The following is a 27,065-nucleotide window of genomic DNA, read 5'->3' as shown; positions in this document are numbered from 1 at the left end:
TAGGATGTCAACTGAATAAATTTATATGGAATAAGGGAGAAATTAGTCAAAACATTAAATTAGCTGTATACAAGGCAGTGTTCAAACCAATTTTAACTTATAGATCTTAGAGCTGGTTTAGAAGTAAAATACTTGACCAAAGACTAGAGACTGCAGATATGACAGTCCTGAGAAAGATTAGAGATGTGAACAAATGGCATCAATGGTAATATCATATTAAAAATGAGGATATTAGGAAAGAACTTGACATCATTAGCATCCAGGAATGTGTTAGCAGAGCTAATCTCAGGTGTTATGGTTACTTAAACAGAATGGGAGAGGAAAGATTAGCAAAACAAGTGTTCTCTGCCAGATTAGCAGGAATAAGACCCACAGGAAGACCAAGATATAAGTGGATTGATATCTTGGTGTGCCTTAGAAGATAGAAATATAAGATCTGATAATGTTGGAGTCTTGACAGGTAACAGACTGATTTGGAGGAAAATTGTAGATAGGAAGTTAGTATTGATGTAAATTTTCCATGTAGTATTATCATATCCTGTACACCCCTTGAGGGTACATGGTAGGAATTTGGTGATGATGATGAAATAAAAAATCCCAATTAATGTGTACTGTGTGCTTCCTAAATGCATATGATTTGTCATATCCAGATAAATTATTTTATCACCTTATTGCGGATAAAATTGATTCACATCCCCATATGCTAATTTAGAAATGTATACAGACACTGATTTTTTTGCACAGTTAATTTCTCTCTCTATCTCAAGCTATTTGCATTTGTTCTGCTAACACATTCATGTATTTGCATTTGTTCTGCTAACACAATGATAACATTGTCAAGTTCTTTCCTAATATCCTCATTTTTAATGATACTGCCATTGATGCCATCTGTTCACTCCCTTAATTTTTCTCAGAACCCATCTGTGGTTTCCAGGTTTTTGATCAGGTATTTTATTTCTAACCCAGTTCTCGGATGCATAATTTAAAAATTGGTTTGAGTAATGTCTGACATACAGCTATGCTAGTGTTTTGACTAATTTCTCTTATTCCATATAAGTTTATTCAGTTGACTTCCTTTTACACCAGCTTTAATTTGGCATCTTCACAAAAAATTGTGCACTAAAAATCTTTTTATTGCTCAATTACTCAATTTAGTCAGTGAATTCAGAAAAAATAGCCTCCTCAAAGTTTGCAAAAAAAAAATCAAGAAAAGCTGACCTTGAAGCCCAAAAAAGCTACATTGGAAACCAATTAAATATTCAAAATTTTTATGAGTTGAAAGGTGACTATAAAGCAAAATTGCTCCCATTCTCTTATTTTCATTCCTTCATCCTTCTGAAAATTAAGAAAGATAACCACCTTTTTGTTGTAGCTTTCAGCATATCTGTTATATATCCACTTTCAAGACAACTTTTTATGACCTCTTGAGCAGAGTGAAGTAAAGAAAATTACATGTTTAGAGTTCAACATGTCACTAGCCTTAATGTAAAAATAGAATAAAATATTAAAAAATAAAATTTTTATCAAAAAAGAAAAAGCTGAAAGGTTTCAATTTGGCATATTTAAGGTATTAATCTAATACTTTTTTTTTAATACCTTGGCTGTTAGTGTAATTTTATATTGCTACAATTTGCAGAGACAGGTGCACTGCAGTTTGAAGCACTTATAACATTTTGTTCTATTTTATAATTCTACTTTGGCAATAAAAACTGGTATGTACTCTTCAATGCATTTTTTTTTTTTTTTTTTTCAAAGTTGGGTTTCCTTTGTCATTATCAGGAAGAGAGAAAGCATATAATTCCTTTCTGATCTTATTTGATATATTTTCTTCTTTTGAAAAATAGTTTCTTTAAGCAAAGTGGAGGTTTATCCAAGGCAGCACACTCCTGGTTAACTGATTCTGAAAGAAATAACTGCCTCAAGACTGTTTCATGATGTGTTTTTCTTCATCTTTTAATTCTATCAATTTATTTAGGTTTTTCAAAAAATCCAGTACATATAGCCTTTCCTGGAAGTTCTAGCAGTTCATCTTTCTTGTACAACTCCAGTGATTTCTCAATGATTTTGAGATTCACTTATGTATATACATATGTGTGCACTCATATAGCAAATAACTCCATAGCATTCAGTACCATACAAATGAAAAAAAAATTTCCATATATTTCTTATTGCTATGTGTAACTATTTACATCTGATCTAACTTTTCCTAATGTTTTACCGTTATCTCTTAACTCATTCTCGTCTGTTCATGTAGAATCTCATTTTGTCAAGGCGAGGAGGGAATGGGATGGCAAATGAGTTTGAAACCTGTATCAACTGGAAGCAAGATATGATGAATTATAGAGACTGATGTATTACCACAGGTTCTGCAGCTTCTGCAATTCTTACAGATTTGGACATGAGAATTTTAGTGATTTATATAATTCCTATTTATATTCTACTGTCTCCTTGATTAAATTAATACCATATCTAATTTAAAACCAGACAGGACCATATAACCTCAGTGACCATATTATCTTAATTATCAAAATGCTATTCTCTTGAAAATGAAATAAATAAGTGAATTGTAAAGAAAGAAATGAAAATTCAGATCGATTCAGTTCATGTACCTGTACATAAATGTTAATTTTTTTTTTCCTTTTTAATAAAGCATTCATTCATTTATTTTTTATTTCCATTTGCTCTTGTCATACAGCACATCACTCATGATCCTTAAAAAAATTGTCTTGGTAGGTGTGAATGTACCAAATATGCAAAAAAAAGAAAAAAAAATTTAAAAAAATGCAGTTTTCATAATTTTTCATTATGCTATCTAGTTCAAAGGGATGAAAATAATAGAATGGAACCAATTTTGCTTTATAGTCACATATCAAGAGCATCTCTCATGAACATTTTCAATATTCACAGTCAGTCATTTTGAATTTTACAATCTCTGAGGTAAATTTTTTCATAGATAAAAGGCTGCAGTCGAAATGGTTTTGGAAATACATATTTCATTACATGCATAAGCAAAACACATAAAAAAATAAGACTTGGGGAGTTGACTTAAGGCCTTTTGGGGTAGGGTACAAAATCGTAGAACACCTAAAACAAGTGGCCATCTTGAAAATACAAATATGAAATCAAAAAAGTACATTAAAATGTCAAATTTAAAAAAAAAAAAAATTTAGAAATTAGACAATCTGGAAATAATCTTTGATTAATTTTAAAATGCTGAAATGTCTGAAATAGAAAGAGGAAAATTTTTTTCCTATATACAATTTTCCTGGAGGAAAATTGTAGATAGGAAGTTAGTAATGATGTAAGTTTTTCATGTACTATCATATCCTGTAGCACTCGACTGCTCTTCCATAAGTCACCCCACCATCTCCATGACTTGATTCACCAATAGTATTTTTTTTTTCCCTGTAAATTTTATACCAGTTTAGGGTTTGAACTATGAGATGGTGATAGTTACCTGTTGTTTCCTTGTGCATTTTTTGCTATGTTTGATTGTAGATACCATGATAATTTTCAAGGTGAATGATGAAAGTGGAGACTGGCTGCCTAATCCCTTTAGCCAGTTAAAAAAAAAAAAAAAGTACAGATAATTTATGGAGAAAGAAAATTCCACACTTTTATTTTGTAATTTTCTGGTAATGCATACCTCATTATGGAGCGGAATTAAGCCTGTTTTTCAAAGCAAACAGACCTTACCACTTAAATGTGAATGAAATACATTAGTCATCTTAAATTTAATATCAGTGGTATTGCAATTTTAATGGGCACTTTGTATACATGTCAGTAATCGATGGGTAGTTAATTGTGTCTGCATGCACACCACTAGATTCTTAGTGATGTCATGTGCTTGTAGGTAGACGACAAAGCTTGTACATATGCAAGTGTGTGTGTGTGTGTGTGTGCGCGCATGCAAACCTTACCACATATTCCACTTACTGGGACTATAATCATATATATGCAGAAAAAATAAGGCTCATACTGCAATATTACAAAATAGAAATAGTCATATAGTGCTTGTCTTAAAACTATTAATCACTCCAATGACTATATGGATGAAATATATCAAATAATCTGTGCTTTATATTCATATTCTTTCACCTTCAAGGACAAGCACTGTATGAATATTCCTAATATTCATATATGATGTCTCACACATTATTGTTTGTCATTACAATTTTTTTTAACATTTATTAATTGGTTTCTCTTTGTAGACAAAAATACAGGCATACCCCAGGAATGCAACACATTAGGTTCCAGACCCACTGTCATAGCAAATTGCTTTTTTTTCCTTTTTTTTTTTTTTTTTTCACTTGTAGATGCATGTAATGGTTTAATAACATTTTTAAGCATATATCTGCATAAATGATATAAAGTATTTATTTACTTCAGATACAGGAACAAATATTTAGAATAATTTCACAAATGAAAATTCTGAATATGTTGGCTTAAGGGTACATTCCAGTAACTAGTCAGCATGTCCCCTCAAGCCAATCAATCTACATCAATTTACACCATTAAAAGTTTTTCCATTTTGGTAAATAAAGTTATCACATTTACAGCTGTAGCACTTTTATATCTTTGTTTTTCGCAACTGTAACAACAGTAGGGAGAGATAAGCATAACTTGGAGCCTCTCTCTTTGGTGTCAAACACCTGAGGCCTCTCTTAGATGTTTGACACCCCATCATTACTAAATTTAATAATTTTAATGTTAGCATCTAATTTAATAGATTTATGTTTGGGTTTTCGTCTTTTCACTGGAGCATCAACATTCTTACTTTGAATTTTATCTACCACTTATTTATTTAGCATATGGAGGAAAATACAAAAAAATATTGAGAAAAACAATATACAGACTGACAGTTCATTTAATCAGTTGATGACAATGTCTATAAGTAAATTCAAATTCCTGACATCTCTGGGAAAGGTATGGGGCAGTCATCAGTGATATGATTCAGTCTGCACAGCACCACACATGCAAAAGGGTGACTATGAAATTCCTCACAGATGTATTAAATGGGCACAGCAGCCTTGTCCAGTTCTAAATCTGTTTATCCAGAGGTATCGAGGTAATTGAATCCTGGTGATTCTTTGGTTAGATCTGTGATAAGGTACTTGTTTGTAGTTCATTCCAGAGTCTTCTCCACCAGTTCTGGGACCCATCATCTGGTAATTCCATAAGCCTTATGGAAGATCTGGAGTAAAGAGATATCTTGATTAATTGGAAGATGCATATTATTTCTGAATTTCCTTTTATGATAGCTTCTCTTCTGAAGCATGGAGGAGTGATGTGGGAAAGAACAAGTAATCATGTGAGAGGAGTAGATCGTAAGGTACCAGAAATTAAAAATATCACAACACAGAGAGATGTAACAAGCAACAAACGTCAAATAAACTGAGTTCATCAATGCTGTGCATCGGTTGATTCATAGCTGTGTCATGTCACTAAAACTGTCATATGAGTGAATGCAAGATGCTATAAATGTGAAGTCATTGAAAAGCATCATAAGGTGGGGCATGTTGTTATTGTAGTTACTTGAGTAGTTAAATTACATTTACTATTGATTGTTTTCTCTTTGCTTTATTCAATAGTAAACGTAACTTAAGTTACATTTACTGTTGAATGGTTTCTCTTTGTAAACACAAAAATAGTTTGCTTAAGTAGTTACTGTACTACAAGTCAGATTATTACAAGCTCTGACTAGAATGTCCAAAATTGTAACTTCATGCAGAAACAAGTAACCTTTCAAGATTCCTTGAAAAGAGATATTTGGAAGTTATTTCCTGAATGAGGCATTCATAATGTAGGTAGTACATGAGACAATCTGAATTTATAAGTGCTTCAGAAACTTTTGTGAAATAGAAAAAACAGTATATGAACACAGGCACAAGAAAGTTTATCACTAAGTTTTATAACCAAATATTTCAATCTGAAACTTGTAGATCATCTTTAGTGTAACTGAAAATTAAAGGTAGAATAACAATAGTAATTTCAAAAGAGTACAGTAGGTATAAAAGTTCATGCATATATACAGTTCTAAAAAAAAGTTATTCTTTATAATTAAGATAAATCAGACTCCCAAATTTTTGGTAAGGAAACGGTCATTCTGGGTTCAAGTCAAAATGCTTCAGCACCATGAATAACTGTTTAAATTTAGAATTGCATTGATGTAAAATACTGTTCTTCAACCAGAAAATTCTGTGGTTCATGTCAACTCTTCTTTGTTAGACCAGACTTTTTGGATCTTTTATAGAGGATGTAGGATTACAGTTATGCAGCCTCTTCTCAACTGAACATCCTGTTGGTCCAAAGTATTGAGAAAACAATCATAAGGAATTTGATAAACCTCCAGAAGGAAAAGAAGAATACAGAGTTATATTTTTTAGTATCCTTAAAATTGGTTCAGATTGTCAATGAAATTTTTTTCTTTTATATTGTCAGTGCTCAAAGAAAACTGGATCTTTGCTAGGCATCACATTAAAAGATAACAAATGGAAACACCTGGATAAGAAGCCAGATATCACAGACATCATTCTTTACCACAAGTGACTAAAATGGAAATGGGCTGGACATCTGTCCAGAAGAGAAGACAAGCGATGGACCACAATACTAACAAAGTGGATTCCAAAAGAAGGGAAACGAGGCTGAGGATGTCTTAAAAGAAGATGGGATGATGAACTGTCAAACTTTGTTGGAAAAATTGGTCAATCAGCCAAGAACAGAGAAAGATGGAAAGAGCTGGAGGAGTCCTTCGTTCAGCAGTGGACTGAAAATGGCTGAAAAGAAAGATATATACATACACAGGGTGATCAAAATTAAAGTATCCCTGTTTAAGGCCTTATGGAGCACCATCCAGTGATCCAAATGCTAGAAGGTTTTCAGGAATGCATTATGCACCATGAGGTGATATTTAAGGGAAAGGGGGGGTCAGTTCAAAAATTCACTGCTGGGGCATTGTAAATACCAAATGCATAGAATTTGTATATCACACAACTCGACAGGTGCCAGTGGGTATGGACTATGCAAAACCCACATGCAATCTAACAAATTCCTTTGCATTCACTAGAAGTTACTGTCTAACGTGAATTTACAGCTTTGTTTATCATTGAACCATTCTTCTTTGAGGACATTTGCCAGTCAGGTCCTGTGACCTGCTCAGTTACTACCGACCAGATATCACAATATGATAAACAATTTTGTTGTGCTGTAGCAACAGCAGCCCCTGTGCATGAATTCAGTCATTGCCTTGCAGGATGGGAGCACTCCACACATCAGCCAATCAATATAAGAGGTTTTTAAGAACATTTCACAAAGGACAATGATCAGCTGTGCATTTCCCACTGCATGGCCACCTCATTCACCTGATCTGATCCCCTGTGATTTCTGGCTCTGGGACACGGTTTATCAGAACCACTCTGATAACTTGCCAGCTTTGAAAGCAGCATTTGCACATCAGTCCTGACCAGCTGTGTTCTATCATTGAACACAATATGCAAAAGATGCAGTTTGTGCCATACCAGGACGGACAGCACATTGAACAGTACAGCTTGTTAATACATAATGGAAGTGAATAAAAATGTGTTATTTGTGCTTGTCACTTTTCTATTTCTTTCACACACACACAGAAAGATTACTATATCTACATTTGGTATCATACAGCAACACAATGGTGGTGAATTTTGGAACTTTTTTCCTCATATATTGCTTCTGCATGACGTACAATGTATTTCTGCAAAGTTTTGCAGCATTTGGATCACTGGATGGTGCTCCACAAGGCCTTAAACAGGGGTACTTTAATTTTGATCATCCTGTGTGTGTGTGTGTATATATATATATATATATGGGGGGGGGTGAAAGATTTAAAAGAAACGTGAAATGATTTGAGAGTGGCAATGTATGGAGATTTGATGATAAGAGGTGTGGTGAATGAAAAGGTGCACAAGGTCTGTTTTCTGGGAAGTAGAATGGCCAGGATAGTTGAAGCATTGTGTTAAGAGGTGTACATGAGCAAAAGAGTTGCTAGTGGTAGTTGACATGAATGATTTGACGAGAAGAATGTAAAGAGGGATGTCATGAGGCTCTTTAGGAGAGTGAAAGATAACAGTGTGGTAGGTAAGGTAGTCAGCATGCTGCCCAAGTATGATAACGATGAGTTGAGAAGGTGAGTGAAGATTATGAATGGTATTTTTCTATATATAAATATATTTATATATATGTATGTGGATCAGATATATATATCTGATCCACACACGAAAGGCCATGAGACCTATAGCACATTAGTGCGTGTGTGTGGGCAAGAGGAATCTGTTCACATTTTACTTAAACAGCTGAAGGTTGTAATCTTTGGGGAAGACAGAGTCGGGGAGACTTACAAAAGGACAGAAGTAGATGGGATGAAGGAGGAGGCAGTGAAGTTGGTTTGGTGTGTTTCAAGATGGACTGGAAAATGATATTTATTTGCTAATCAACTCTTGTTTTGATGATTTTGGAGAGAGAGTGGAGGAATAATTGTGGCCAATTCAGCAGAGCACTGTCCATGGAAATATCTGTAGAAGAGGCACAAGGCAGAATGTCTGTGAGAGAGAGAGGGGGGGGGATTGAAGTGGGTGTGTGAGAGAGGGGGGGATTGAAGTGGGTGTGTGAGAGAGGGATCATTAATTAGTCAGATTGCCCTCTTCTGGATAGAATCGAGCAATCTTAGAAAGAATTTGGGATTTGTATAGGGTGAGCAGCTGTGAGGGTGTGAAGTGGTATCTCATGTGAAAAAGTACACCAAATTTTTTGGTGGCTGCAGAAGCTATAATTGAAATGTTAGGAAAGATTGGTGGTGCAGGTCAGTTCAAGTAGAGAAATCTGATCATGTTTGGATACATCACTATTACTGAAGGTGGGGGGGGGGGATGATCGGGCAGGACTGGGTTTTGGTGGCATTGAAGTTTACAAGGTTGTCCTTGTCCCACCAGGATATAGCTAGGAGTAGCTAGCTATAGATCTGAGTTCAGGTCACTGGTCATGGTAGATCTTGAGGATTCCCAAGATCCACCTCTCTCTGAATGAAAAGGAGGAATGGCGTGTACCATCAACAAAGCTATGAATAGGATTGGAAGTCTGAGAGAGAGCAGGTTGCTTATTTACAAGAAGAAGAGAGTGGGTGAAAGAACAGAAAACCCTGGGGTATTCTTGTGTAGGTGGGGAAATCTGAAGAGAGTAGACCATCCATCATGACACATAGTGAGCAACCCGTGAGAAATTTGGCAATCCAGTTGCAGAGTGAGGAAGGCAGACCATAGGATGGCAGTTTGTTAAGTAGGCCCCTGTGCCAAACCCGATCAGATGCCTTTGAAATGTTGAGGGCAACCACGTGAGTTTCTCCAAATTTCTCCATGGCCTTACTGTATAGGTGCCTAGTAAAAGCAAGATCAGCTGTAGATCATGACTAGCAGAATCCATGTGCTTGTCACTGATTAGTTGGTATGACTCTAAGTGGTTCAAGAGTTGGTTGTTGATGACCTTCTCCATAATTTTAGAGATAACAGAAGTGAGAGCATTTGGACAGTAGTTCGTTGGTTGACTTTTATCACCTTTCTTTGGGATGGGATGGATGTGGACCTGCTTCCATGTTGTAGAGTAGATGCAAGTTGAATACTATAGATTGAAGAGGCGATACAGGATAGGTGTCAGTATTGAGGCACAATATTTTAACACAAGACCAGATGCCTTGTTTGTGTTTAGGTTATTGAGCTTCTTTGGATTTCTTTTTGTCGATATACTATGGGCAACATGAAGGGAGCCATTCTTGTTAGCATGGAGGGAACTTTTCCCAGGTCATCGATGCAGGAATTTGAAGAGAAGGGTGCCAGTAAGTTGGCTTTGTCTTTAGATGAATTAAATACAGTACCATCTGGTTGTGAGAGTGGTTTCCAACACTCTCACAAAGAATGGGCAGCTGGAGTTTTGTTCTTGAGCCATTTATGGTAAGCAGAGGTTTTTTTCTTTTACAACATTGGCACACTTTTTTGAGAACCAAAGCTTGGATAGTGGCTGAGAATTTGGAGAGGAATAAGGGATAAAAGCCTTCATTCCTGTGAGGATGATTTCTGTTATTCAGTCTGAGCAGATATTTGGAATAAAAGTTGCAGAGGTCCTCCCAGTTTGCACCCTTGTAGTGCCAAAGGACACAAGACTGCAAACTGGTGGGAAGGTTGTTCTGTGGCAAAAGAGATTTGTATGAAGTTTTCCTCTAAGTTTCCAAGAGAAGGACTGACAACCACAGTATACCTCGAAGGGGAGATTGTTAGGAGGAGATCAAGTGTGTTGGCAAATTGGAGGGGATTGTCAGGTATTCTGGTAGGAAGATTGGTGATCAGAGGTAGGTCATTGCTGAAGGCATACAACTCAGCATACGTGCCTGCTTGATCCATAAAACTGGAGAAGGGGAGCCAATATGAGTTGTGAACATGGAGGTCACCAAGAAGGCTGACCTCACTATAGGGATATTTTGATTGCAGAAAGTCTATCTTTAGAAAGAGATAGTAGGAAAGGTCGGAGTGATTGACAGAGTCTGGAGAGTGGTGGAGAGAGCATATGAAAAAGGTAGATTGGTTTAGTATAGAAATTTTGAGCCAAAGCAGATCGAACAGTGGGGATTCAAGAATCTGCAGTCTCTGGCATGGTATGTCAGAGACTGCACACAGCTTTATCTTCTGTGTGCAGTCTCTGACGTTACACAGCTCTGCCATTTATCAGAACTGACAGATAGAGCTGTGTAACATGTAGTTTGGGCAGTTGAGGTTGCCATTTGGAGTTAACTTTTTTGTAGGAGAATTTTTGAGATCTGCAGTAAAATCGCATTTCTTTTGGTTGTGGTTCATTGTATTTTGTGAGGAAGTGGAGCATGCAGTGAGAGGTGGTAGCTTTCAAACATACTGCCCACATTGCATTAGCTCAGTCTCCCTCCAGTCATGAACCGGCAAATTACGTGTATGCAGGATTTAATGCTAGCTGATTGGGATGCCTGCAGATTCGTTACTAACGGGTTCGGTCCCATTATACTATCCAGTGGCAGGCGTGCAGAATTGTTTTACTGCTGTGCCCTCAAATGGGAGAGGATTCTGGCCTCCTACAGTGAGATTGGTATGTTATTTAGGGTGTCTCACTGCGTGTGTGTGGGGGGGGGGGGAGAAACCGAAACCCTTGCTCTAGTGACTATGTTTGGTCACTAGAGCAAGGGTTTTGGCTCAGGTCTCTAATAAGCAAGGTGGTGGTATTTCACTGGGTGACGAAAGACATCTGCCACCTAGGTATGCTAGCAGAATTGTGTGAGGAAAAGGAGTTCATTTTATGAATATGTGGGAGGAGTTTGAGAGGTGGATAGAGCTGTATAAAAGAAATGGTCTAAATTTGAATGGATTTGGTGTGAGTCGGTTGGAGAAACTGTTACTACAAGGGAGAATGACTGAAGTAAATATGAGACCTGAGGCAGTTGGTCTAGTGGAAGAGTAAGGTAGGCAAGTTTGTGAATGGAAAGGTGAGTGACGAGAATGAGAGAGAAAGAACACAAGAATGAAACGGGAGAGGTAGAGTGGATTGGGAACACTGTATAAAAAAGTGTAGATGATGGGTAACAATTAGGTCTTTGGAGGGGTGTAATGTCAGTGATGATAGACAGGAATGGACAGAGGGGAGTGCAGAGGATTCATATCCAAGAAATGGGGTTAGTGGGGCTTGTTATAGAAAGAGAAATGAGCTAGTGTGTATATTTACAAATGATAGAAGTATTCAAAAAAGGGGAATGAAATTGTATCGTTGATAGTTCGTTCACCCAAAAATTGTTGGTGTAAGTGAGATGTGGTTGAATGAGGATGACATTCTGACAGGAATAGAGATGAAGGGATATGTAATCGTTCATGAAGACTTACAAAGCAAAAGGGAGGAGGAGTGTTATTGATGATGGCAGAGTAGTTGTATCCATCTGTATGGTAGAGATGCAAAGAGCAAATACTGATAGTGGTAAGCAGTATGGTGTGAAGTGGAGGTGGACAGGATGAGATGTTTACCAGGTCTGTAGCAACATCCTGCTAATGTTAAAGGCAGTGAGAAGGAAATGTTTAGACAAAGTGGTCTGGCTAGTAAGAAACGGTGATCATTATGGACAATTTCAATTGTGGTAATATAGACTGGAATGAAGAGACAGCATCAGGAACCAAAGAGAATGAATTTCTTGTGTTTTTAAGGGATAATACCTTAAGCAGTATGTAACAGAGCCCCCAAGTGGATCCATGCATCTTGGATTTGATTATCTCATCAGAAGATATTGTAAATGAAGTGTCACATCATCCTCCACTTAGTGAAAGTGACCATGAAGTGATCACCGGGTGGTAGTCAGTCATATCAGGAATTTTGTGAGAAAGCTATAAGGTGAGTGATTATGGCAAACTCAGGAGGCAGCTTGCAGCGATATCATGGAATGAGGAATTGCATGGGAAGGAAATCAATGCTACTTGGTCTCTACTTGAAAGTGAGTAGAAGGGCTATGTACTGGCAGTACATATTAGTTTATTTTAATGATATTGATTAAAACACAGAGTGATAAGAAAGGAACTAATTATTATTGATTATCTAAATAAAAATACTAAATGCTCCTCAAAAATCCCTTCCATTGCCTGTCACACAAGACTACAGCAAAACTGTTATCACCTCATGCATTCAAGGCACATTTGAAAAGATATCTAGAGTGGTTAATAAATATCAACTATGCACCATATTTAAACCATATAATTTCATGTTTCAGTTATTTTTCCATACTTCTGAATCAATTCTTTTCACAACTTTTAATAATATTTAACATCAGTTAAATAGGTGATCATGTAATTGAAAATGTATGTAATTAGTTGCATTAAATTTGGTGCCGACTCCAAAAAAATCTCATGTGCGACACTCAGCTAATGCTAGGGATGTGGTGGACAACTGGGAGGAGTTCTCCATCATGTCCCACGACAGTGAGGGGTGGGGGGGGGGCAACTACACCAACTCGCATGTCCCTACCCTTATGGTAGTTTATGCAAGCTGGTGGTGTCTGGGCAATTGTTTGAGTTTATCTTCAAGGTTTACTGCAATGGTGAGCTCTGTGAAAGTCTCAGTGCTGAAGTTACCCCCTGAGGAGGCTATGCTTTATGCAGGACCTTTCTAGGATGCATACCTGCCACGAGAACCTGAAGAAGTGTCCACCACACCACCCCTCTCACAGCCATAACCTCTTCCTGTCCCCAAGAAGGCTCCTGGCAAACACTATGCCAGATACACCGACACTAAAAGGAGGAAGCAACTTAAGGATGTGGCAAGGAAATATGTGCAGAGTAATCCTGTGGTGGCCACGTACCAGAACGATCACCCCGAGGTGCACAGAGTCACGATATGAGGAAATCAATCCTGGAAGACAAGTAGTAAGGTAAGCACTTCCGTGGCAGGTCAAGGCTCACTCAGGCATGGCTTTTGAGGCAGACAGCACTGTAGCGCTGGGTACCACAAACCACGAGTGTACTGCAATGCCCTCAAGTGGAAAGAGGAGGCCCCGGGCATGTGCTGCAGCACTAGCAAGGTGCAGCTCCTGCACTTTGAGCCTCTCTGCAGCCTAATAATGGACAGCCATCCCAAGCATGTCCTCATGGACTGTGTTCGGAAGTACAATGGCTGTTTCATACCGACCTTCAAAGCTCAGGATCAGGTGTATCACTTGGTAGTCTGCTGTCATCACCTCAACAGGAAGCCCAATTCCTACAAATCTATTTTGTGGGTGAGGACAAAAGGGAAGTGTGCTTGAGGTCAGCAACTTTCCTGATGTCAAACAGGGATTGGTCTTGTCATCCTGCAGAAGATGCTACACGACATCAACAGCTACATAAAGGACCTGAAGACCTCCCTGGACAAGGTACCTCCAACCTGCAAGAAGTTTGAAGTCATCATCCATGCAGATAAAAAGCCCACTGATGTTCATGGAGGTCACTTCAATGCACTAACAGTAAATGAGGTAGCTCTGGTGATTGTTGGTCAATTCGAGCAGCGAGACATTGTGCTGCAGAGCCATGACCACACACTGCAGCTCATCATCGAGATCCACCGGTCGTACGATATCCTGCAGTACCTGCTCCTGTTCTGCTATGGCAAGAATGGGTACTCCATTTCCTTGCCTCAGCATGACCCTGAGACCAAGTTGCCCCTCAAGAGGACAGTCCCTGCAGCAAGCTTCTACTCTTGCATCATGGTCAGGCAAGTTCCCTTTCCTGACCATGGTATACTTCTGCTCCCTCTTTAGTCGATTTTTGGTTGACATGTATGCCAAAATAGAGACTGAGAGGTTGAACTACCTTAGGAACAACCAGGCACAGCTGAGGGCAGACAGCTACATTCACCATAGGAATGCTGTGGGGGGGGGGGGGCAGGATGCCGATGCTGCACAGCTGGGTCAAATGGCGGTGCTCTTATCATCCTTCACTGGGGACCTCACTACATGCATGAGCAGACTCAAGGTGCCTTCGCATACATCTACCACCACTGATATCCTAATCTGATCATCACTTTCACCTGTAACCCCAGATGGAAGGATATCATAGATGCACTGCTGCCTGGGCAAAAGTCCCACGACATCATAATCAGGGTGTTCCATCTCAAAGTGAAGATGATGATGGCTCTCTTCAACAAAGGCAGTCTGTTTGGGGGAGTGCAGTGTTTCTTGTACTCTGTGAAGTGGCAAAAGTGGGGTCTGCCTCATATCCACATCTTGCTGTGGCTAGAGCAGTGCATCTTTCCTGACATGATCGACAAAGTCATCTGTGCCAAAATACCTGACTCTGAGCAAGATTCTCTCCTCCACAACATTGTCATGGCCAACATGATTCACTGCAGCAGCTTGAAGCACAATTAGTCCTGCATGAAAGGCTGGTGGTTCCCTACAGCCCTGTCCTGTCACATATTTTTGATGCTCACATCAGTGTGGAATTATGCAACTCTGTCAAGTCCATAAAGTACATTTGCAAATACGTGAACAAGGGCAGTAACCAGGTAGCTTTTGCCCTGGAGAATGAGAGGGATGAGGGGAAGTTGTACAAGAGTGGGCAGTACAACTCGGAGGCTGTTTGGTGGATCTTGGCATTCCCCATTCATGAGAGGTGCCCCACTGTCTTCCATCACATCATGACAAGCACGGGGACACTACCTTGGAGGAATCTGTCCTGTGTGATTCTCCCTTCAAGCTGCAGGAGCTGTTCATAGTGACGTTGGTGTTCTGTCAACTCTCCAATCCTTGAGTCTTTGGGAGAAGTGCAAAGACAGTCTCTCATAGGACATCATGCAACAAGTGGAGAAGGAGTTGTAAGGCAGTGCGCAGCAAGTGATGGACGAGGAGTACAACAGATGCTGTTCACTTCAAGAATGGTCAACATGTGTACTTCACCTTCAACAACTTGGCTGAGAAGCTATGCAAAACTGATGATTTTGCAAAAACCCTCCTGTACTCTGAGGTCCCTTCTTACTTTGTGTGGAAGAATGACAAGTTCATGAGAAGGAAGTGTGGGAGGGGAAGGATGTCGATCGCTGGCTAGGAGTGAAGGACCATGCACTGGAAGGATGTACACTATCCACTCAAACAACACCAAGTGTTATCATCTCCGCCTGCTGCTACATGAGGTTCAAGACCCAACGTTCTTTTCAGAGATGAAGACTGTGAATGGTGTCCTCCATCCCACATTCCAGTCTACATGCAAGGCATTAGGTTTACTGGAGGATGACAAGCACCACCTTGGAGGAATCTGTCCTGTGTGATTCTCCCTTCAAGCTGCGAGAGCTCTTCACAGTGATGTTGGTATTCTGCCAACTCTCCGATCCTCTGGGTCTTTGGGAAAAGTACAAAGACAGTCTCTCAAAGGACATCATGTGACATGTGGAGAGGGAATTGTAAGGCAGTGCGCAGCAAGTGATGGACGAGGCATATAACAGATGCCTGGTGCTGATTGGGGATGCAGTGTTGTCTTTGGGAGGACAGGGTTTGCCACAGTACGGCCTGCCTCAGCCAACAGGGTCAGGAGGAGTCTTGGGAAACAGGAACTATCTTAAGGAGACCAGCTACGCCTTGGCACAAGTAGTCTCAAATAACAAGGGTTTACTAACAGATGAGCAGCTCGCTGTCTATTGGCAGGTTCTTAGCAGCATGGAGTCAGGTGCTGGGCAGGTCTTTTTCCTTGATGCTCTTGGTTGTACTGGGAAGACCTTCCTCATTAACTTGCTCCTGTCGAAGGTAAGGAGTGATCGTAGCATCGCCTTGGCTCTCGCATCATCTGGCATTGCTACTATTGTGTTGGAGGGAGGCAAGATGGCCTACACTGTCTTTAAGCTGTCCCTCAACCTCATCCATACAGAAACACCCCTGTGCAGCATCTCAAAACAAATCAACATAGCCCAAATGCTGCGGGACTGTAGGCTCATTGTTTGGGATGAGAGTACATGGCACACAAGGGGGGGGGGGGTTGAGGCACTGAACATAACCCTCAAAGACATCAGGGGCAATGAAGTGATGGGGGGAAGTCATTGTGCTGTTGGCTGGAGGCTTGCGGCAGACTCTACCAGTAGTGCCAAGAGGGAACTTGAGTTGACGAGGTTAAGGTGTGCATCAAGGCATTGTATCTATGGACCCTCATTTGGAAACTCTTTTCATGGTTCTTCATGAAGAACATGAGGGTTCACTTGAGAGGCAATGAGCAATTCTCTGAACTCCTACTCAGAATAGGGGACAGAGAGTATCCTGAGTCCGAGGGAAAAGGCCTCGATCAGTAGTGATGACCCTAGCAGACCTCACAGCCACGATATATCCTGATGTCATCGATATCAAGGAGAAATCCATGGACTGCCTGTGCAAGCATGCCATTCTGACCCCCAAGAACGACGAGGCTGCTGTCATTAATGATAATCTACTCAACTCGTTTGAATGGACAGAAATGGAGTACAGACCTGTGGACTCGGTGGTGTAAATGGATAACGTGGTTCACTACCCCGTGGAGTTCCTCAACACCCTCAACCCTCTTGGCTCCCCAGCCCACAAGCCTCAAAGTGGGGACTTCAGTGATGCTGCAGAACCTCAACCTGCCCAAACTCTGCAATGCCACTGGGCTGTGAGTGAAGGCCCTCCACAGGAATGTCATCAGCTGTGCTCAAGAGAGGAGTCAGTGTTCATACCACTCATATCATCAGAGTACCCCCTCGAGTTCAAGAGGCTGCAGTCTCTCTCCCCCCATAGTCTGCTTTGCTATGACTACCAACATATACCAGGGGTAGTCGCTGAAGGTGGCAGAGACAGAGTGAGCTTACCCAGCAGCCTGGTGATCCTAGCACCTGAGGGGAGAACCACCAATGTGGTCTACAAAAAAGTTCTTAAGTAGAGAAAAAAACGTAGGAATTTTTTGCATTATTTTTTTCACTACAATCTTTTTTATTTCTTCATTAAATGTTATATTTCGAAGTTCACTTCATCGTTTTTGTTTATTAGTTTACATTTACTTTTGTGAACGCTTTCGAAGCACAGGTACTCTTCTATTATATCACAAAACCAATTCATAAAACAAAAAATGCTATATACCCAGAAGTATTATAATTTGATAATTTAAATAACAGACATCTATAAATTTCAAATTCTATGTACAGATGTCTAAAAATATAATGTGAGATATCAAATTAAAGGGAATTTCAACTTGAACATGAATGTGTTGTTGGTTATTCATTCGATGGAATTTTAATAATTACAGGGTGTTGCTTGACATGGGGTAGTTGTGCTAAATTTAAATTGTTCATTGCAATCAAAGGAAAGTTTATCGGAGTCACAATTGGATTTATAGTAATTAAATACCGTAGCAAAGTACGAGTATCAAGCTAGTGTGGTTCAAACAGGGTGGTTCAAAATTTCACGTACAAACTTTGAGGGGAGGTAGAGAACATCAAAATCAACCATATTCACATAGGAAAGCATGACCAGAAATGCCACCAGAAGGTACTAACAGGGACACAAAGATACAGAAATAACACAAGGCAGTAAGTAGTGTGAAAAACTTTATTAGGCATAACTGAACAGTTCAATAGTAGTTGGATACATAGTATGGTAAATGAGGTGCATGTCTGCCATCTCAGCGTTCGAAAAATGGCACATGTTCTTCGTACGACATCGAAGCTCAAATGAGGAAGCCCCAGTTTCTCACCTGGCGTGCTGCCGAACATCGCCACCTATCATTTTCGGGTGGCGTTTCCGGTCGTGCTTTCCTATGTGAATATGGTTGATTTTGATGTTCTCTACCTCCCCTCAAAGTTTGTACATGGAATTTTGAACCATCCTGTATATATTTTATGTAATTTAGAAACCCTGCTCTAGATCAAATGGGGAATCTTTTGAAGCCATCCCAGTAAGTGGTGCAGTGGTATCACATTTCATTGAAATTCATCTTCCACTGAAAGACATTCACAAACTGTATTCATGGCCATGGTGGGATTTGGATCCACAGCCTGTTGATTGGAAGTGTCGTATGCTATCCGCTTGGCCAACCAGGCCAGCTAATATTAATCATATCAAACGTGCATTGTATTATTAACAGATCATCTTATCTAAGAATACATTTTCCGTTTTTAGTCTTTTTTTTTTTTAAATTAAATTGTACACTGGATTTTAAATGGTATGAGTTATGATCCATATGTAGATCATAACATAACTTTCTTATGACTTAAATGAGAGGGAAGACCTATTTTATCCAGCTGCATAATCTTGTAAAAACTGCCTAAATGAAACATGAGTTCTTGTTTCATGTGTTGTTAAATTAGTAATTTAGATGAAAGTTTGTGATACTACGTAATTATGGTCGAACCATCTTTAACTTCACATATATGAGAACATTTGCAAGTCATTACTTATTACTTTTGACATTTCTTCACAGTATTCTTGATTGGGGCAAAAGCAATCTAGTCAACTTCAATGCTTCCAAATGCAGTTTTACTTGTTTTCTGATAGAAAGAGGCCTCCACTTGCTTTACATAATTTTCAGCTGAACAGTCAAAGACCAAATCTCTTCTTGGACTGACTCTTACTCCAAACCTTTCCTGGCACAATCATATCACTTCTGTTACACCAACAGCTTCCAAAAAACTTGGCATCCTTTTCCAGTCAAGATGGTACTTCTCTGCCAAACAGTTACTTACACTGTATAAATCCCAAACCCGACCAACATTGGAACACTGTTCTCATGTATGGGGTGGTGCACCTAAAACTTCTCAAATAACTCTTGATGATGCTCAGAAAAGGGTCTGGTTGATAAATGACACTTCTTGACACTTTTCTTACAGACTCTCTTCAGCCACTTTCCCTTAGAACAGTGTTTCCCAAACTGTGGTCTGCGGACCCCCAGGGGTCCGCAGGATAGTTTATTTTCATTTAACTTTATCTTATCATGTTGTTCACACCTGGCCTAATTGATATGTTCATATTCTTCTGAATATCTCCATTTATAACAGTATTGCATTGTCATAAATGACACATTTAGTGTTGTAAAATTGTAATTTATTACTTCAACTTTATGATATGTAAAATATAAAAAATTTCCATTTTGGTTTTTATGAGGGCCACAGTGAATTAACATTCGCTACAGGGGGTCTGCGACATCAAAAAGGTTGGGAAACACTGCCTTAGAAGATCAGTTTCTTCATTCAGCTATTTCATGGCCATTGTTCAGCAGAAAATGCATCCATTATGTCTCATATTTCTGACAGATCTACAGGAACTTATACTACAGCTGCTCAACATTCTTCTACAGTCGAACTACATACTTATCAAACCTGCTATTCCCACTCATCTTTCATTCCTTCCACCCTAATTCTGTGGAACAGTCTTCCTCATGAAGCATTTCCTGATCCTACCCTCACATGGCATCTGTTAGCTATAAGACTGTTCTCCCTTTTCATGTGTGGGATAAAAAATAACTTTAGCCTGTATATTCCACACGACTCTTTACAACCTAGTTATAAATATTCATAATATTGCTTCAAAGGTCTAAATGTTGACTCGCCTATATGAATCAACATTTTCATTGGTGGGCTGGTTCAAAAGTGTCAAACCATTGGTTGGACATACCTGCCTTATCCTGTCAAGTCATTCAGGAGGTTGGCTATTATGGATCTCCAACTATTTATGTCTTGGGTGTTACAAGGAATGGCTGATTACAGCCCAGCTTATTTTCTTTGCTTATTTCTCTTGATGTTAACATATTCTTCATTCTGTTAAAAGTTGATTTTGCAATTTCTATTCTCCTCATTTCTGCTTTGCATTTTCCATCCTCAGTAATTAAATGCTTAAATGAGTATAACATTTGACTTGCTCTATAATTTGGTTTTTAACTTTGGAATATATTTTTATCTGCTTACTATCATAACTAGTTTTTTTTGGAATTTAATGTAAAGCCATATTTTTTACTTGTTATATTTATTTGCTTTATTAACTTTTGCAAGTCTCTCTCTCAACACTCAATACATCATCTGCATAATGATCTTTCTTCCTCCTATTTTTGTTCTTTCCAATTCAGCCAAACTTTCAAAAATTTCTTCACTTTTGAGATTGAATAGAAAGGGAGAAAGGGCACATTAGTTTGACAGTTAATTGTTGATTTTTATGTTTGGTTCGAATACACACACATGATATTTGTCTTATGTCATTCCCATCTACTCTTTTTTTTTTATTAATGTTTCTATTAATTGTTTATGATGAACATCATCAAATGCTTATTATAATCTATAAAGACAAAAATCTTTCTGCATTTCCAAGTTTTTTTCTAGCATCATTCTGATATTGAAGATACCCTCTCTCTTGTTCCTCTGTATCTCATAAATCCACTTTGGACATCCTTTATTTCATTTTTGATTTTATTCTCTCCAGTATAATTTGTAATAGTAATTTATACCTGCTTTACATGAAGTAAACATTTCAATGCATTGAACACAAGGCCATTTAAGCAATCATCAGCTGATTGCAAATGATTGCTATAGATCAGAAAGCATTATGGGTATCTATTAATGGCATTGCATGCACATAAAACATTCTGTGTGACTGAATGAATTTGCAGTCTGTTTTTAAGACTTATTTTATGTTATTTGTAATATTCATGCAGCCATAAATATAGAGTTGCTTAAAAAATGCAAACACTGCAAAACCATTCTACCTCTTCTCTTAACGTTTCATTTATGCATATATTATCATCAAATTCCTGATATGTACCCTGAGGTATACAGTAAACTATGCACATGATAGTACTACAGAATTAAATTTATATTATTACTAGGTTCCTATTAGCAATTTTCGTCCAAATTTATTAGGTATGGTATGGTTACGTCTAACATTTTAGCCTTTTCTAAGGCACTTAACTGCACCAATCAGTCCAGATCTTTATCATCTGTCTGTTTTTCCTTGCCATCCTGGGACCAAACACTTCTTTTGTGGCCTTGTCTCTCCCATTCTGTATAAGTGACTGTACCACCTTAAATTAGATCTGCTCACACATTCTTGAATTCTAACAGTATCAAGTTCCTTTCTAATATTTTCATTTCTCATATGATTCTGAGAACTTGGATATTATATGAGCTAGTCTATTTTTTTGATCAACAAATTGATCAAAAAGAACTCTCAGATCTAGAAGTTGAAATTGGTTTGAACACTGTCTTGTATACTGCTAAGTTTTTTTTTGCTGGCAGTCCCTCTTTTATAGGGACTGCCTGCATTATTTTTTAATCAGATACTTCCATGAGCATGGTTATAATAACATGAGGCACAGCTGCCCAATATTCGTTTGCAGCTAACTGCTAATCCACTGACCCCATTATTTCCATTTATCTTTCATTCTATTTGCCTCTGTTCTCTGGAGCAACTTTCTTCAAGAAATATTCCCCAAAATTTATAACCAACTCTTCAGAAAAAATATCAACAGGTAACTCTTCTTTTGATAACTGCATATTCATTGCATTTATTTGCTGTAGGTTTTGCTTCCTCTCATATGTGATCATGATATAAAAAAAATTAAGCAATGTATGTTTATTTTTCAAGTTGTCCAACTGCAGAAATGAGTAGACAAAAAAGCATGCAGATAACTTATGTCCATACATGAATGCAGTATGTATCAGAAACAAAAGGGAACACTTTGCTATCTGGGTGAACATGTTAGTGGCAGAGGCTTCAAATTGTAGGCATTAGTGAGCTATCAGAGACAGATATATACTAACTGGTATCTAGTGTAAAGAGTAGAGTATTTTTAGGAAGAATAGACAAGATAGAAGAGGAGGGGTGTTATTGCACTGGATGATTTGAATTGACTGCAATACTCATAACAATTTTTTCATGTGCAAATGAGTTTGAAGCCATCTGGTTTGAGGTGAAGTCTAACAAGATCAAATATATAGTGGGGTGTTGTTACTGACCTAGTGGATCGGTTGCTAGTGGTGATGAAATGCATTACCAAATAAACATGAGTGCAAAATGAGTAATCATTGTGAATAACTTTAATCATCCATACGTTGATTGGTTAGCGGAAAAATCTCACGAGAAGAATGAAACCAAATTTATTGAGCTATTGCAAGAAAACTTCCAGGCATCATATGACAGAAGGAATTCGAGGTTAAAAAGTGTTAGATCTTGTTATAGTGTTATAGGGCTTTTAAAGATGTGTCTCCAGTTGGCGACAGTGATCATGCCATACTGATTGGGAGGTGGCTAAGTTTATGGATGTTCCATTCAGAAAAAAGTTATATGCTGAGCAGCAGGAAATTATGACCACCTGAGGAGTATACTAGGTTCTGCCCCATGGTATCATTTGCTAGATGGGAAGGATATTGAAAGTGCATGGAAAACATTTTTAAAAATACTGAAATGTGTCATTTAGAGTTCAAAGAATAAACAGGGTAGGAGTGAGATGGATGTGTCATCTATATTGCAAGAAAAAGATGATGTGGAAGGAATACCATGTGCCTAAAAATGTTGTTGGTTGTGAAAATAAGGAACAGGTGACAAGCATTACAGCTGCTATACGGAAAGCTACGTCTGAGTATGAAAAGAAACTGGCTCTGCAAGCTAAAGAAAACCCAAAAGAATTCTCTCATTATGCAGCAAGTAAAAGAAATAATATCTTCATCAGTTATTCTTTCATAGATACATCAGTTTCTTTTACTTGCTGAATAATGATAGAATTCTTTTGAATATGGTATGCATGTGATGAATATATATCTTTTGCATCTGTCACATGCATACCATATTGCTAAAAGCTATCAGTCTAGTGCAGTGGTGACGAACCTTTCTATGTGTGCGTGCCAAAAATTTACCAATCATGTTGCTAATGTGCCAGGCAGTTTTTAATAGGGGAAAAATTAATAGAAAATTAATCTAACTTAATTTATTTATAAATTTATAATATTATTCAGTGTAAAATTGATTATTGTATTATTATAACTCGCACCCCTGATTTTGCTTTATGAAAAAATACATTAAAAAGTTTTGCATATATCTCGCACACGAAAAATGTTTGAACATTGGAACTTTTTTCACTTGGTTAGACTATAAATTATATATTTAGTTTAATCCTTCATCCAAGTGTAAGCAAACAAAGTTTACGCCTGAAGTATCTTCAGGACTGGGGCATCTCGTGGCAAAGGTGGACTGACTTCACATCACTTGCCTTAGTATCCCATAATGCAAAGCACATCTCCTTGTGGACATGTATAATGCTATGCAGTATGGGAAGGGTCACTACCCAGACCAGTTTCAACCTTTATTGGGGTCTCTTCAGTGGGAGCCAGACCCAGAGGCAATATCAAGGTTGAAGTAATGCAGAAGTCACATTTTCACACCTTATTATTAAATTATTCTGGATTAGAGAAAGATGTTGGAAGTGTGACACCTTTTGGCAAAAAGGTGTCACACTGGTATAAGAAAATATGACTTCTGCATTACTTCAGCTTTGGTATCACCTCTGGGTCTGGCTCCCACTGAAGAGACTCAATAAAGGTCAAAACCGGTCTGGGTAGTGACCCTTCCCATAATGCATAGCATTATACATGTCCACAAGGAGATGTGCTTTGCATAATTGGATACTAAGGCAAGTGATGTGAAGTCGCCCTTCACATCACTTGCCTGTTAAGTCCACCCTTGCCCCAGTCCTGGAGATATTTCAGGTGCAAACTTTGCTAGCTTACACTTGGATAATGGATTAAACTAAATATATAATTTAATGTTTGAACATCTTCACATCGAGGTGATAACCTGCTCCCTGCTGTTAACAACACGCTCTTCCCAACAGCCATTATACTGCAGATGCAAAAAAAACCAAGTAGTTTTATTGTATCCCTGAATAAGGTAAAGAGCCTTTTGCAGTCTGTGTAATATATTTCTCAATAAACAGTAAATTACAGACAGTTGGAATAAAAACGGTGCTAACTAATGAATCACGTCCCCTCTCACAGAAACTATGCTGTATAGGCTCAAGCAAAACCATATGTTGCATCAGAAACACAGTATCTAACTAAAACCTATTGTCCAATTTTTCAATTACATGAAATAAGTGTTTTTTATTGTATTTGAAATTCTCGATGTCATTATGACAAATCACAAAGACTAACTTCAAATAAAATTCTATATAATGCGTGTGTGAGTTTGTCTGCCAGCTCAAGTAAGCAGCAATGAAATTCAACCAAGAGTTGAGTTGAGCCCGCTGGTAATGAGAAGTTCCGTTGAAACAACCAACGACACCCCTTCGTGATTGTGTTAAAACTAAGAAATATATAGTGAATGTTGTTATGACAGCTTCAGATGTTATAGAATTCGGTTGAAGAGAATTAGCATTTCAACTCAACAATAGTCGGTTGCCTTTGTCTTTGGGTAGCTCGATCTTTTGTTAATACCGCACCAATCATATGCACGTCTTCATAGCTGCTCTCTCGTGTAAAACAAAATTTAACTTCTATATATTGTAACAATTTAAAAAAAAAAAAAAAGGTTGAATAATTTATAAGCATATAAAAGATATCACCTGTAAATCGTTGACGTGCCAGCAAAATTCTCGGACGTGCCACCTCTGGCACGCTTGCCATAGGTTCGCCATCTATGGTCTAGTGTATGCAACATTGAGCTCACTGCTACTCTTCATTGGATAAATAAACTCAGATGTATGAAGAGGAGATACTAGAAGTGTTGCAGAAACTGAATAAGAATTCAACAGTAGTGGCTAATGGAATATCAGCATGGATTCTAAAAGAGTATTCAGTTGAACCAACAAAGGCCATTTAATTAGAGCCTCAGAACAGGGAAGATTCCACAGGAGCAGAAAGAATGTATGATAATTCCATTGTTTGAAGGTGGCAGAGATAATGTTACCATTGAGTTAGAGGGAATGGATACAGCATGGAAGATAGTTGCATAATTATGTTGGAGGTTTAATGGATTTTTTACAACACTCAAAAAGAATTAAAATAGAATTTAATGCTTTCTATATTTCGTCCTAGTCACTAGGACATCTACGGGGATTACAAAAACAATTAATGTAACATTCACACAAAAACTTACAATACTAAGCCCAACCACGTGGGTGACACTGAAGTCCTATCTAGGTGGAATATATGTGTAATATATTACACATATATTACATAATTTATTACATATATTACTCTTGATGAATCCCTTACTATTCTTTGACCTAATGACATTCACAAATGTCCATGGCAGGATTTAAACCTGTAGTCTGTTGGTTAGAGGGTGGGGAATGCTAACCACTTAGCCAACCAGGCTGGCAATTTGTGCACCATTTCATCTGAAAATGTATGTTTTTTTTTGTTGTTTCCAGAAGTCTTACATGTTAAAAAAAAATTATGGTTTAATAAAATTAAACAGAAATTTTTCCTTCAGTGTATTTTAGTATTCTTTCATATTTTTTGTGAGCATAGATACTGTTATATACACTTGAAAAAATACATTGGATATAGCTGGAATGCAAATGATGTATTATTCCCAATAGATCCATTAAAAAGTAGTCAGGCTAGTGTGATGCCTTAAGTTAACATGTGATTTAGAGAGAAAAATAATGTTTTTCATGTTTCAGATTTTTAACCTTAGTCATTTAAAGTTAATATTTATAAAATAAATAAAGGAAAATTTATTTTAAAAAATTGAAAAAAAAAAAATTTACTTCTATATAGTACCAGCGACCATTTCAAAGATCTAATCTTATTGTTATCAATCCCATACCATTGGACAACGAGGTGTCTGAAAAAGACAACTCAAAATGCATTCCAGAATTACTACTACCACAAGGCACTTGGGATCCCAAAAGTCACCAAGAGAAACCTGCTTTGAAATTACCAGAGCAAAGAAAACATAAAGGTATGTTTTTTTGTTTCTGCTATTTTTTCTCAGTGCATCTACTCTTCGAGTGTGATGAAATCACTTTCATACAGTAAATTCCATAAAGTCATACAAAATACTGATTAATTTTATTTTTTAAAATCACAAAATGGATTAACAATTGGTTCAGTTATAAGCTATCAATGCACACTTGCATACTCTGATCAACGTCAGTGTATCTGTTTGGTTCATTAAATGAACAATTATAGTATCTTACATAAAATACTTAAGAGAGTTCCATCCCGACATCTTTGGGTAAGTGAAGGAACAAAATCCCGTAACCTCTGTATGAGACTAACCTTCAGTAGAAAAATCCTTTTAAAGATTCCTTATGTCCTAGAAGAGATTTGGATGCAATGTCTTTCCAACCAAACAGGTAGTTATTAAAACTAAAATTAACTGTATTAGAATCAGTAAGCATAATACTAGGACACAAGGAATCTATATATGAATAGTAATTTTTATGGAGGAGAGGATATAAGGAATGATATAGAGCCTAAATGAAAAAAAGATGTGAGAATTACAGAGGTATTTCCCTACTGAGTGTTCCTGGCAAGATCTATGCAAGTATACTTGAGAAACGGTTGAGAAGAATTGTGGAAGAAAAGCTTGGTGA

The 27,065-nt window shown here is 37.9% G+C and overlaps 1 protein-coding gene across 1 annotated transcript in view; it reads left to right on the top strand.

The window, feature by feature from the left end:
* LOC150099261 (uncharacterized) overlaps positions 1-27,065 on the top strand; it is a 206,809-nt gene that overhangs the window by 80,485 nt on the left and 99,259 nt on the right. The window contains exon 5 of the mRNA XM_090403640.1: positions 26,245-26,428. Coding sequence (XP_090259766.1) covers positions 26,245-26,428 — 184 coding nt within the window. The remainder of the gene's footprint in view (positions 1-26,244; positions 26,429-27,065) is intronic.

The sequence above is a fragment of the Typopeltis vanoorti genome, chromosome 14 (assembly GCF_054136105.1).
Source record: "Typopeltis vanoorti isolate ZY-2024b chromosome 14, IOZ_Tvanoo_1.0, whole genome shotgun sequence".
Lineage (NCBI taxonomy): Eukaryota > Metazoa > Arthropoda > Arachnida > Uropygi > Thelyphonidae > Typopeltis > Typopeltis vanoorti.
Note: the sequence above shows the minus strand (reverse complement) of the source record. Positions and strands in the feature narration are given on the sequence as shown.